Source organism: Fundulus heteroclitus, chromosome 7, assembly GCF_011125445.2.
Source record: "Fundulus heteroclitus isolate FHET01 chromosome 7, MU-UCD_Fhet_4.1, whole genome shotgun sequence".
NCBI lineage: Eukaryota > Metazoa > Chordata > Actinopteri > Cyprinodontiformes > Fundulidae > Fundulus > Fundulus heteroclitus.
In genome coordinates, this window is record NC_046367.1 from 3,841,837 (window position 1) to 3,855,544 (window position 13,708).

General features: G+C 39.9%; 1 protein-coding gene across 4 annotated transcripts in view; it reads left to right on the forward strand.

The window, feature by feature from the left end:
* The window catches only part of ccdc93 (coiled-coil domain containing 93), a 90,374-nt gene that overhangs the window by 42,107 nt on the left and 34,559 nt on the right, over nt 1–13,708 (forward strand). For 3 of the 4 annotated variants that reach the window (XM_036138774.1, XM_036138773.1, XM_036138776.1), the window contains one exon: nt 13,131–13,181. The exons of the other annotated variant lie outside the window; for it this stretch is intronic. In XM_036138774.1, the coding sequence (XP_035994667.1) occupies nt 13,131–13,181 (51 nt within the window). The remainder of the gene's footprint in view (nt 1–13,130; nt 13,182–13,708) is intronic. 4 annotated transcript variants of the gene reach the window in all.

Consider the following 13,708-nt stretch of genomic DNA (forward strand, 5'->3'; position numbering starts at 1 on the left):
TCTGAATGGTCCTATTTTAGACACATTTTTGATTTAATTATAGCAAAATCTCAAGGCTTGATTGATCTGTGGAGGCAACTTAATCCAACAAGGGAAGCCTATAAATTCTTCTCAAATCCACACTCCCTCTTCTCTAGACACAGGGTGTCTGATTGCACAATAGGGAGCATGGAGTTATCGGATCACTGTCCAATATATTTAGACATAGACAATAATATGGATCAAAAGAACACCTTGTGGAGATTAAATAATTATGTTCTAACCCAAAAAAGGACTAAAATTACAGCAGACATTAAAGAGTACATGGAAACGAATGATGATGGAGAGATAAATCCCGTAATACTTTGGGGTGCCTGTAAAGCTGTCCTCAGAGGAATTATAATCGGTTATAGCTAAAATCTAAAACATTAAAGATAACACAAAATACTCAAATTGGAATCTGAACTGGAAAAACTAGAACATGATTATAAACACTACTAAGAAGAGAAATGAAATAGATGAGCACCATTGTAAAGATATTGAGAGAAAAATTATGTTAACAAACAGATTTATTATGAGGAGCTGCAGAGGCCACTGAAATGGTGGCTTATAGGTTATAGAAACAACAAGCCAAAAACTCAATTCATAAAATTTGAAATTCTGCAACCAGATTGATCGAACACAAATTACCACAGATTCAAAATATTTTTGAATTAAAGTATAAAAATGTTTTACTTACAGGCCCCTTCTGACTAGGTTAATATCCAGAACTTTTTTATCCAGATTAACTGCTGAACAAGGAAAAAGCAAGACACCCTCCTCATGGAGTGAAGCTATGATATCATTAATACCAAAGGATGGCAAAGATAAACTTTAATGTTGTCATTTTAGACCGATAAATGTGTTAAATCAGGACTACAAAATTTTCACCCATGTACTAGCCAAAAGAATGGAGACAGTTCTCCCACAGATCATTAGCCTAGAACAGACAGGATTTATCTGGACCGCCAACACAAGATAACATTCGTCATGCATTAAATGTCATAAATCATTTACCAACTAATTATACGCCTGCAATTTTGGTTGGTTTAGACGCATAAAAACATTTGATTGTGTGTGCTGGTCTTTTCTATATAAAACTTTATATAGTTTTGGATTTGATGATAAATTGATAAAAACAAGCTTTATACTATGACCCAAAAGCAATAATTAAGGTGAATGGAGTAGTATCCCAACCTATAAAGCTGAAGAGAAGCAATAGACAAGGATGCCCCATGAGCCACCTGCTGTTCGCTCCTTTTTATCCATCCATTAAGCCATCCATTCTGTTCCGCTTGTACGGGGTGGGGTCACGGGGTAGCAGCTTCAGTAGGGAGGCCCAGACGTCCCTCTCCCCAGCCACTTGGGCCAGCTCCTCCGGAGGAATCCCAAGGTGTTCCCACGCCAGCCAAGAGACATAGTCCCTCTTGCATGTCCTGGGTCTTCCTTTGGGTCTCCTCCCGGTGGGATGTGCCCAGAAGATCTCACCAGGGAGGCCTACAGCAGGCATCCTAACCAGATGCCAGCTCCTTTCAACGTGGAGGAGCAGTGGCTCTACTCTGAATCCTGCCTGGATGGTTGAGCTCCTCACCCTATCTCTAAGGGAGAGTCCAGACATACTGTGGAGAAAACTAATTTCGGCCGCTTGTATCTGGGATCTCATTATTTCGGTCATGACCCAAAGCTCATGACCATAGATGAGGGTAGGAGCGTAGATCGACCGCTAAATTGAAAGCTTTGCCTTTTGGCTTAGCTCTCTCTTAACCACAATGGACCAGTACAGCGCCCGCTTCACAGTAGACACAGCACCAATCTGCCTGTCGATCTCCTGCTCCATCTTCCCCTCATTCGTGAACAAGACCTCAAGATACTTAAACTCCTCCACTAGTGGCAGCACATCCTCCCCAACCCGGTGAAGGCACTCTACCCTTTTCCGGCTCAAGATCATGGTCTTGGATTTGGAGGCACTGATCCTGGCCGCTTCACACTCGGCTGTGGACCGCTCCAGTGAAAGCTGTAGATCACGTTCTGATGAAGCCAATAGGATCACATCACCTGCGAATAGCAGAGACGCAATCCTAAGGCCACCAAAACAAATCCCTTCAACACCTTGGCTGCGCCTAGAAATTCTGTCCATAAAAGTTTGCTCTTTTTATTGAGCCGTTTAGTCAATATATCACCCAGAATCAAAATATCAAATGTTTTGATATGAAAGGCAGATATAAATAAATTTCATTGTTTGCAGATGATCTATTCGTCTGTTTGTCTGATTCAGAGATGTCATTTCTACACTTCACTTCACTACTAGAAGATTACAGATCTTTTTCGGGGTATAAATTAAATCTGTCAAAAACACAAGTTATGAGCTTTGGATATAATCTCTCTAAATGCATATCTGATAGATACCCACTAAATTGTGGAGCTACCAAGATAAAACAACTTGGAGTTACAATACCTAAAGATTAAAAAATATATATCTGTATCCAGGGTCCGAAATTAACACTCGCCAGTCGCCAAATGCGAGTAAATTTCCCGTTTGGCGAGTGAATTTCAGAGGGCTAGCTGCCACATGGCGAGTAAATGTTTGTACCAAATAAAATAAAAGTAACATAAAAATAACAAAACCCATACGATCCGTTCACAGCTCTGTCCATCCAGAGCTCAGTCTAGACCCGCTTTCTGCGGTGCTGGTTCAGCTTCTTTCACATTCAGAACCAGTCATGGCTGAACGCTGGATCAGAAAACAGATCTGCTAACCAGATACAGTCTAAAACGCCAATTAGTCTGTTTATAAGTTTCGTTCTTATTTATTCTGATTTTTTTTAACTACCTGCGCTGCGGCTCTGTGCTTCACCGCTCTTACTGCGCCTCCCCCGCCCCCTCTCGGAGCAAGGTGCTTTTATCAGCGGCCAGCCTTCAAAACGTGAATCGCTACGTTTAATGTCCTTCCACTCGTACCAAAATGTCCCAATTAAAGTCAGTAGGAGAGTCGGTAACTGTTTTTCATGCTCTTTTGTTTTTAACGACACAGAACCAGCGGTGCTTCGGTGGGCGTGGTGCGTTGCGCTTGAATTCAGGTGCGCAAAATTACGTTACATGTAACCTGTAACATCGGGGGCGCAGCGCACGAGGGTAAAATCCAGCAGCGAGATCAGCGTAAAGACGCAGCGTGGACCCTGAGTGCTTTAAGTGTTGCAGCTGAGGGGAAATTTTTGAACCGTACACAGGGGCGGTTCTGGACAGGGACCAACAGGGGCCTGTGCCCATGTACAACTGTTCCTGGCCCCTGTTATGGCCCCTGTACTAAAAACATGATGTTATATTTCTTAGGATGATAAATGCTGACAAAGATAATGTGACTGACTGGTCATTTGGATCAGTTGCATTTTTTTCGTTTATGTTTTTACCCAATAATAAAATAACAAAATAATTAAAAAATAAATATAAAAAAAATAACAATAATAAAAATCAAGCTGTTTCACGTTAAGCTACCGCTGTATTGAGAAAAGATCAGGGGTCTGCAACCTGCAGTTCCAGAGCCACAATTGGCTCTTTGGCTTACTTAATATTTTAAACGATGAAATGTTGACCTGTTAAGTTCCCCCCCCCCCCAATCTTTTGTTCTGTGCCCCTGTGAAAAAACACTGGCCCCACCCTGACCCACCCTGCTAAATTTGGTCTAGAACCCCCACTGACCGTACAGGCTTGATGAAACTCTGCCTCATTCACAAATAAGGCCAACATGGATAGAATAATGATAATCTGTAGAGTTTTTTATCGCCTGGATGTGAATCTGATCATTCATATTGTGTCTTTTATAATCAACTACAATATTTTCTTTTTTTTCTGGAAGATTTCTCTTCCAGGTTCCAGTCAGCCACGCCCCCAACCACGCCCCCCATAATTAACATAATTTCACTCTTAATTTTTATAAAAGTTGAGGTCTGGTCGAAATTTATATTTTGGCCGGTAAAAAATATGCCTGGCCGGTTGATTTTTACATCTACCAGCCAACTTGGCCGGTGAATAACAAAGTTAATTTCGGACACTGTCTGTATCCATTAAATAAAACCAGTAAAGAACATGTACAGAGATGGATTGCCATTCACCTTCTTGGCTTCGGATCCAGAATCCAATCAGTTCAAATGAATATATATCCCAGGCAGCTTTACCTATTTTAATCTCTTCCTTCTGAACTGCCAGACCAACAATTCCAGGAGTGGGGCAGACTAATTTCACAATACATCTGGCAGGGTAAGAGGCAGAGAATTAAATATAAAATCTACAATTATCTAAGAATAAAGGGGAATGGCGCTCCCATTCCTTAAATATTACTATGTAGCTGCACATTTGAGACCACTTGCGTGTTTATGCAATTCAGATTATTTTGCTAAATGGAAAGAAATTGAAGAAGCAACAACAAACAAATATCCAATTCAAGAATTAATTGGTGAAAAGATTAGAGTGGACAGGTTAGAAAAATTAAAACATCCATGTATAGCTTTATCTCTCAAATTATGAAATAAGACAATATAATATTCTTAATGACATAATAGCACTGCTGAGGTTGTGTGGATAAGATAAAGATTTTATCCCCAACAAGTTGGATGTAAGGTTTGACTGCATAATGTACCCTGGTAAGTCAAGAGAAAATTAACAACTTTCAAAAATTGAAACAAATCACGGGTTAAATAATAGTGAATTTGAAGCCATATTGAAAAATTGTTGAAGAATACAAAGTATCAAAATAGTAATTTGATTGAAGTATTTGTGGATACCTACATTGCAAATAACCACAAAACAATTTCAAGACAAAGGACAAAAATGGGAAACAGAGGGCAATTTAACATTATCTGAACTGGAATGGACTGTGAGGAAATGGAGGAAATTCTGCTGGAAGAAAATGTTCAAGTTTTCAAAACTTTAATCCAAGAAAAACATTTTACTAAATCAGCAACCTGTTTGAGGCAATGCGGAGGACAAGAAGCAAACCATTACCACATTCTGGACATGCCCTTTGATTGTACTATTTTGGAGTGAAGTCCATAAAATCTTTAAAAAGGTGTTCTGTATGGACATACCATTTCAGCTGAAATCAATCTATCTAGGTCTTCTGCTTGGTGATAAAGTGACATATAAAATTAAATATTTGTTTCAAATTGGAGTAAGGAAAGTCATTACTAATAAATGGCTCAACCCCCAGATACCAACGCTAAATGAGTGGTTTGATATTGGTTGTAATATATTCATGCTACAGAAAATGACATTTAATATTAGACTACAACAAGACAAATTTGAGGGAAAATGGAGTATGTGGATTGAGTTTATCACAATTATAAGGGAAAATTTAATTTAAATCTGACTCAAATGGTGATTGTATTGTATTTTTATTTATGTACATCAATGGCACACCCCTTGGGTTATATGTTGCATTTAAATGTCTATTTTGCAATAAGAAAAACTTTGAAAATAAAGAATATAAAAAAAACCCATTATTGTTGATACAGAATTGTGGGCCACAAAAGTAGTGCCCAGTAAATTCAACCAGTTCTTGGTCAGGGCTCCTTTTTATGAATAACTGCATCAATGCATCGTGGCATGGAGGTGATCAGCCTGTGGTTCTAGTGCAGTGTTTAGGAAGCCTAGATTCTTCAAGGGGCCATGACAACAAATTAAATTTGTTTGAGGTTTTGGGGGTTATAATATGATCTGTTGTGCAGTGATGGCCGTGTGAATGTCAAAGGTGAGTACCAAAAGAACCTGCTTAGTTGTGGTCAGCTTTGTTTCTTTGCTCAAAAACGGTCAGATCAGAGAACATCTAAATTTTCTACGTCGTTAATCTACGTAATTCATATTCTCCAATTAAAGCACACCAAAAAGCAAAGAGCTTTTATCCTTCCTCATACCCCCTCCCTTGATGGAGCAGAGGCAGCCCCAGATCAGCATCCCTTTATCGGCTCAAACAGGAGGCAGACGCCGATTAAGCTGCGTATTGTGAATATCCAGTATTCAACCTTAAACTAACTTCACCACGGTTACTAAAAAGGGGAGCTGATATGACAAAGGTTGCTCAAAAATGGATGGTTGTTTCCACTTACCCCCGAAAGAAAGAGAACCACAGGAGAGGCTCAAGTTCATTTATAGGCACTTTACTAAAGAGCGTTTCCTTGAACATTCAAGTCAGAGTTTTCGAACAAAAGGATTTTGAAAAAAACTTCTGTACCAACACGGAATGTGCCGACCACAATGCTGTCGTTACCCGAAGGTTTTTCATCTCTAAGGCCTGTCAAATGTAAGGAAGGTGTGTTTGTAACTGAAATGTCCACCTAACTGACGAGCCCTCGCTGTTGTGGTGAAAAATCATGCAACGCAGGAACATGCCGTGGATGTGGAGGCAGCCAGTTCTCCACCGTGCCGCAGTCTTTTTGTTTTGGTCCAATATATGGTTACATTTTCACACAAAACGGTCATTCTCAACCTTGTTCCAGGAAGCCATACAGCTGTCATGAACAGTGGTCTGGTATGGTTCTCATGAACTCCAAATTTACACAAATAAAACTGTGGAGATGTTAACTGATCCCTGGGCACTGTTTCAGACAGAATGCAGATCTACCCTGAGTAGAAAGCAGGCACTCTGAGTAGCTTTACCTCACGCTGTCATACTCAGCGTTTTCGGTTTCAGAACAGATGATATCAATCAAGTAACTAAACTCAGCATCTAATCAACTCTGAGGTAAGCATGAGCATGAAATAAGCCCTCATAAATGCAACCCAGATAACACGATTCACCAATTATAAATCCTCCATGAAGGTGTATAGTGAATATTAAACCATAACTTAACAAAATAAATTATAAATAATCAAACTGTTTGCGGTCACCCCAGGTTCCTTTATCTGATAATGTGGTGTTTCTATTGTTGACTTCTGTAGTAATAAAAATACTCTTCAAACCGTAACTATATTTTAACATATTTAATCTAAAACACAGAGGGATGTTTACAGTTGCAGTACTGGATTCTCACAACAACCCAATGCAACAGGTGCCAGAGTGCCTCCTTCATTCTCTCACACAGACTTTAAGTAGGACCCATTGTGTACACCCATTCAGGGGCGTGCCCAGTATGATATCAGTGTTCTGTTCATTGGTGAAGGCCATGCTATAATGCATACGTGTCCTTGCTGACTGTGGCTGGAATTCTAAACTATAAAAATGACTTCCCAGAGTTACTGAATGAGACAGTGGTGATGAAGTTCTAGCACTTTTATTAAGAAACAGAGCAGAGATCACATAGACACATAGATGGAAAGTAATCGCACCCCACGGTTCTGCTGCAGTCTGCGTCTGCCCTGTCTCTGCCCCTCCTTGCTTTCAGCTCTCCCTAATACTCGATAGTGGCCTTGGCATGAGACAAAACAAAGACAGTCTATCCTAGACAATCAACATCCCGCACAGTAGCTACGCAATCAGCAAACAGTGGATCTCATACACAGTATTCAGGCCCGTTTACACTACACTTTTTTAACCGAGTCGAGACCAGTCCGAGCTCGGTAACCGAGATAACTCTTGTGTGTAAACGGTCAGCAGACTGAACCGGACCGCGCTAACTGCAGACCAGTTCCCTAGTAGGTCTCGGACTGTTTTTGTTTTTATCCCGGTTACCTGATAAGGAAGAGCGCATGAGCAGACCGCGTCATCCCCTTACAGTCAGCTGACTGTCCACAGGTCTTCCGGCGTGTCTGGCTGCACGTCCCGATTCACACTTCATTCAGACAAATTTCAGACATTCATAACAATACTAGCTTCCTTACCGTACCACACGATTTCCAGTGATGATTCTGCTTAGCAGTGTGATGAACCTCAGTGTCTGTTGTTGTTTCCTGCGTCTGTAAATCTTTATTAGACGTTTGTTTGTCTTGTCCACGTCCCAAAAGCCATACCCAAACCATAACATCCTGAATGTTACGGGTGCCGCCATTTTGATTTGCTCGGTCCCGCCTTCAATTCCAGAGAGCGGTAGTACCACAGATCGCCACTAGGAGGCGAGGAGCAACCAAGGAACCGAGATAACCGAGATAACTCTTGTGTGTAAACGGCCGTTTTTATCCCGGTTAACTGATCCAAGCTCGGACTGGTCTCGGCATGGCTCGGTTTTTAGGTGTAGTGTAAACAGGCCTATATAATGTCTCCAAGCCTCCTATGTCCGAGTGGCTTGAGGCCATAGTGACTTCAGAATAATACTCCATTAACACTGACACATTTTCCCCTAATCCTTCTTTCCACTATAAGTATGTCAGACTCTGTGCCTTCAGAGTCTATCTGTAATTTCCAAGGCAACCAACTTTGCAGTCCAGTCTCTGTAATCTCATAATCTCTAACAGAAACATGCAAGTACTGCGGAGAAAGTGATTTTAGCGGCACAGAATTGCTATAAAAAAATCAGTGCATGAGTGAGATGAGTGTTATTTATCAGAGAATTAAAGCTGTATACTCACACTACACTAATTCAACACGCAAAGTGGTATTGATTACGTTTCTAGGTGCAAGCTGACAGGCATAAAAAGGACTGGCAGTAAATCAAAATGTATAAAATACAGTTTAATCAGGTGTTGTCCAATTACGACGTGGGATAACTCAGACTGAGTTGAAAGCCATATGAAACATAAGACTTCTATAGGCCCTAAGGCACATATGTCAAAGTCAAGGCCCGCGGGCCAGATCCGGCCTGCGAGTGAATTATCTATGGCCCCCTGGATGATATTTAATTACTATTATTACCGGCACACAGGCCACAGCCGCCCGCTGGCGTTTTGCACTTGTGACCAATATGACCCCACACTCCATCTTTGACACAAGCGGGAGTAAGCAACTCAAAAACCCATACAGCGAAACAGTCAAGTCCAAGATCTTTTATTCCAACAAAAGCAACCGTAATAGTGGCACGATAAAACAGTCCCTTTCCCTTTTTTAAAAGTCCAAGAATCAATAATTGTCCTTCAAAGTCACCAATAAGTGGCCAGAAGTTGGGCTCCGCTTATATTATATTATTATGCTGCTTCTGATGGAGGCGATCCGTCTACAGCGCACCCTCTTTCCGTCTCTGATCGAGACGGAGCGCTATTTACAGGTGCCAGGCCCAGTACTGATCCTCGGCACTGGGCTGTCTGTTTACATTTCTTTTTACATTTCTTTGTATTTTTCAGCTGAATGGACTCAGGGAAAATTGCAGAAAAGGGCCATGTGAAAGAATACAACTGATTTTATTTTTTTTGTTTTACTATTTGAAAGCAGTGACCGGTATCATGGAGCAGCAAAATAATGCCTTTTCAGTTTATAATGCATGCACTTTTATTTGTTTTTATCTTGATATTAAGAGACTTATTTTGTTTTCAAAAACAATTCAATTTTTTGCTCTTTGTCTGTTAAAAATGTTTTCCCTTGAGGTTACTAACAGAGCCATAACAAAATATTGCTTTATTCTTTTAATGTACAGAACATGCGATTTTTCTTTGAAGGAAGTTCGTTTTTGTCTGTTTGCCTGTTGAAAAATGGTTTCACACATGGTTTGGTTTATTAATTTAATTATTAAATATACACTGTTAGGTCTTGGTTCAATAGGCTATGTGCAATCATTTCAATATGTTTTAATAAACATTGAACCAGTCCCGCCCTCGGCTTGTAGCAAATTTGGTTTATTGACATCCCTGCCCTAAGGGGACTGCCTCTCACAGCAGGGGGCCCACTGTCATGCACACATTCACACCCTGACGGTGGTGAGCTATGTTAGCTACAGCTGCCCTGGGGCAGACTGACGGAGGCGATGCAGCCATACACCAGCGCCACTGGGCTCTCTGACCACCGTCAGCAGGCAATGCAGGTGAAGTGTCTTGCCCAAGGACACAACGACAGAGACGGAGCGGGGGATCGAACCACCAATTGCAGGACGAACTCCCTAATCTCTGGGCCAGTGTCGGCCCATCTTATTCGGCTAAATCCTTTTACTACTTTGTCATGTGCAGGAGCCCTACAAAGGAAATCAGTGTAATGATAGCTCCTATTAATGAAGTGACCTGCAGAGGGTGCTGGAAATAAAATAACTGAGATTGTCAATATGGAAGCTCAGAAATATACTGCTAGCTGTAGCTAGCATAAAGAGTACATCTGAATGTTTTATTCGTAGATGAGTTAGAACATTACATGGAACCAGGAGACAGGTAAAGAATAAGAAGCAACACAAACATAGATTCAAGTTGGAGGGCTGTTAAGCACCAGTCCATGCTGTATATTGTGGCTGTCGGAGTGGATCAGCGGGCAGAGCAAAGAAAAATAGTCATGCTACTCGGCATCCCAGCAAATATGCCTCTTGCATATTAAAAAGCCAAAGTAAAAAGATATGTCTAAAAGAGACTTTAAAATGGTCAAAGAAGAAGCCTGTCTGATATGCATCGGCAAGTCACTCCATATTTGGGACCAGCTACAGATCAAAATTATTTATCAAAGAAAAATTAAATGTATGACAGATACATCTTTCGCTCATGCTTACAGCACCAGCATGAGTCAATTGATACTTTTCTCAGTAAAAAAAGAAGAGCCAGGGACACTAATTCTTATCTGGCTCTGTTGAACTACAGGGTTTCATCTCTGGTGTGTGGGACATCGCCCGCTAAGCTACTCATGTGTCGCAAACTATGTACCACACTTCCACACATTCCTGAGGGCAGTGACAACAGACATAACAACCTGGCTGACAAAAGGATGGAACTCAAGCACAAACAGAAAAGGAACCATGGCAAAACAAGCAAGGTGCCTGGAGAGAGAATTGCAGGTTGTGATTTCTGGGACAAAAAAAGCAACAGTTCTCAGTGAAGTAGGACCCTGGTTGCTTATGGTTTAGACAGAAAATGGACAGGGTGTTAAGAAGAAACCAACGGAGTCTCTAAAAGACTCAGGAAGTTGAACATGAACACATGCATACTGTATATGAACAATAGGATGTTACACAAGCTGGACCTCAGAGTGTGCCTCATTCATCTTCCACGGTGACAGAGATATTGAAAATGTCTTCTAGACCTAGAAAACCTCCAGAGAGACTTATAGAACAAGCGTAAACTGTCCTTGTGAAGAGTTGCTGGCTGAAAATAGCTAAGGGAAAAAATGTTCACGTTCATTCCAACTCTGAGTTATATTGTTTTTTTTTTTTTGGATCATCCATATGCTCTCTGGCAAACTTCAGACAGGCCTGGACATGTATATACTGTCTTAATCAGGGGTATACGCCTGACACTGCAGGATTTGAGTTCCTCTTGGCATAGTGTGTTACTTACTTTTTACTAAACTTATTTCTTCCATTCTATTTTACTATGAATGCTTGGAAATGCCAGCTTCAATTGTCCAATGATCTTTTAGGGGCTTAACCCTCCTTATGGCAGTGAATGACTGCTGGTTAACTGTCAAGTCAGTTCTGTAGGCCGTACCATCATACCCGGCTGCGGAAACAAATTACAAGGGGGGCATTCCATGTTTTTCAGAGGGGCACACTTTTTTAAAAAACATTTTATATGCTTCAGGCTGAGCAGTGGCTTTGTGACTACTCCTACAATGCTGAGAAAGAAATTCTCAATAAAATCCCAAAATCTTAAAAAACACACAAATAAAAGTGTAGTGTAGTCTATGTTGCCAAATTAGACAGGTTTCCACCCAATGTTCTTTTGAACACATGGAGCTGGAACAAAAATAGCTTATGGGCAGGCTGTAAAAATATTGGGAAGCTTTTCACATTTGTTGGACTTTTAGAAAGAATGACTAACAAAATATATTAAAATAGTTGTCAATGTCTAGCAAAAAACAAACCATTTTAACAAAATGCCTGGTCAATTTATTTTTGAAATGAGTCAAATCTGAATATCAAATCAATGAATAATAGCTATAATAAAGAATGTTGATTAATAGTTATAATAAAACAAGAAAAAAATAATGGTTAATCAAGTGTCACAATAAAATTGTATTGGTCAATGTAAACACCCCAAGAGGGGTTGAGTTCTACTGATCAACTTAAAAGTATTTCATGGCGGTGTGAAAGAGAAATGTTTGATTGAGCTATTCTCTGTAAGAGAAATTATAAATTATATTAAGGTAGATTTACAACTCATGCTGGGAAGCTATTGATAAAAGTTGTGAGTTATTTGGTTGCCTGATTGTACATTTTGTAAATGTACAATCAGGCAACCAAAAAAAAAATTCATACTAGCTGAGGTTCTGTAATTACAACAGCTAGGAGCACAAGGATCAGAACAAAGCAGAGTTCCCTTCTGCCTGCAAGTTTCTTCAGTTTGCCAGTTTTCCTGCTTAGTTCTGCTCCTGGTGCTCCTAGCTGTCCTAGCTAACCTCCTAGCTTGAATGTTTACGCCAGTGTTCACTTCAATGCTGATGTTTTAAGCAGAAATCAATAGCGCTGCTTCCAGCTCGCTCTCGATTGCTTCGTTGTCACTTTTTGTAATTGTTTGGTAATCAAACCGAATATCCATCCCGCACTACCAACACCGATGGTGACCACAGCTGAGCTGCAGCGTCTCTGGAGGCTATGAATGTATGTCCCAGCGACCCGCCCCTCTCCAGCTGTAATTGGCTAGTATGTTGCCTTCAGTCATTGATTTGATTAGTTGAATTGTATGATTGACAAATAAAAGATAATACTAATAGAACAATGGCCACTACGAGGTAAAAAAACAAAACAAACAGCTTCCACTCCAGGGCGGGCACAGCTGACTCAGGGGGCTGGCACGGCCCCCCAATGCCCGCCCATGCTGCTGGGTCTGTGTACCATGGTCATAACATAGCATTTTTCATAATATTTTAAAAAAATTTATTATAATTTTTTGACAAATTTGACTGAGTGTATCAGCTGTAAGCTGTAATCAGCAATCTTAACAAAAGCTTGAAATATATCACTTTACATGCAATAAAATCATGGGATTTTCAGTGTTTTGATTAAATAACTAAAATAAATAACTCTTTTACAATATTCTTATTTGTTGAACTGCATTCTGTCTAATAAAAATCCATAAAATCCCACACAATTATGGCATACAAGATCTGATTTGATATTTATGCTTAGATGCAGATTAAAACCCTGATGACAAGTATGGCTGCAATGGCAAGTGGAGAGGTAAGCATACTCAAATATCTTCTCTGCAGATGACCACACCTTTCAGAAACACATTCAGTCAGTTAACAAGAAAAGAGCTTTTTTGTCAGTAAACATTTTATGTAGTTGTGATATATCAAAAATGTATATCAATGTTTTAACTGTAAAATATAGTTCTGATTTGATATTTTTCTTGTAAGACAAGAGTCTTTGGACATGTGACAGAGCATATGGTAAATAATCTTTCTCAACAAATTAGAACTGGTTATTCTTAACTTAGCCAGTGATTGTCATACACAACTAACATTTAATAAATGCATTAATAATAATTCAAGTAACTTATTTTGTCAAACTAGAAAACAAAATGTATTTAAAAAGTTACCAACACTAAAAAGTGCTTCTATGCAATACTTGGCACATTTTACTTTTTTTTTACTATCTTGTATCACAGAGTATCAGAGGATGAGTTTGTTTAGCCGTCTGCTTAAGTTTAACAGGTAATTCTTAATCAAGTTAATTTGAAAGTAGTACTTGAAATGACTCGATGT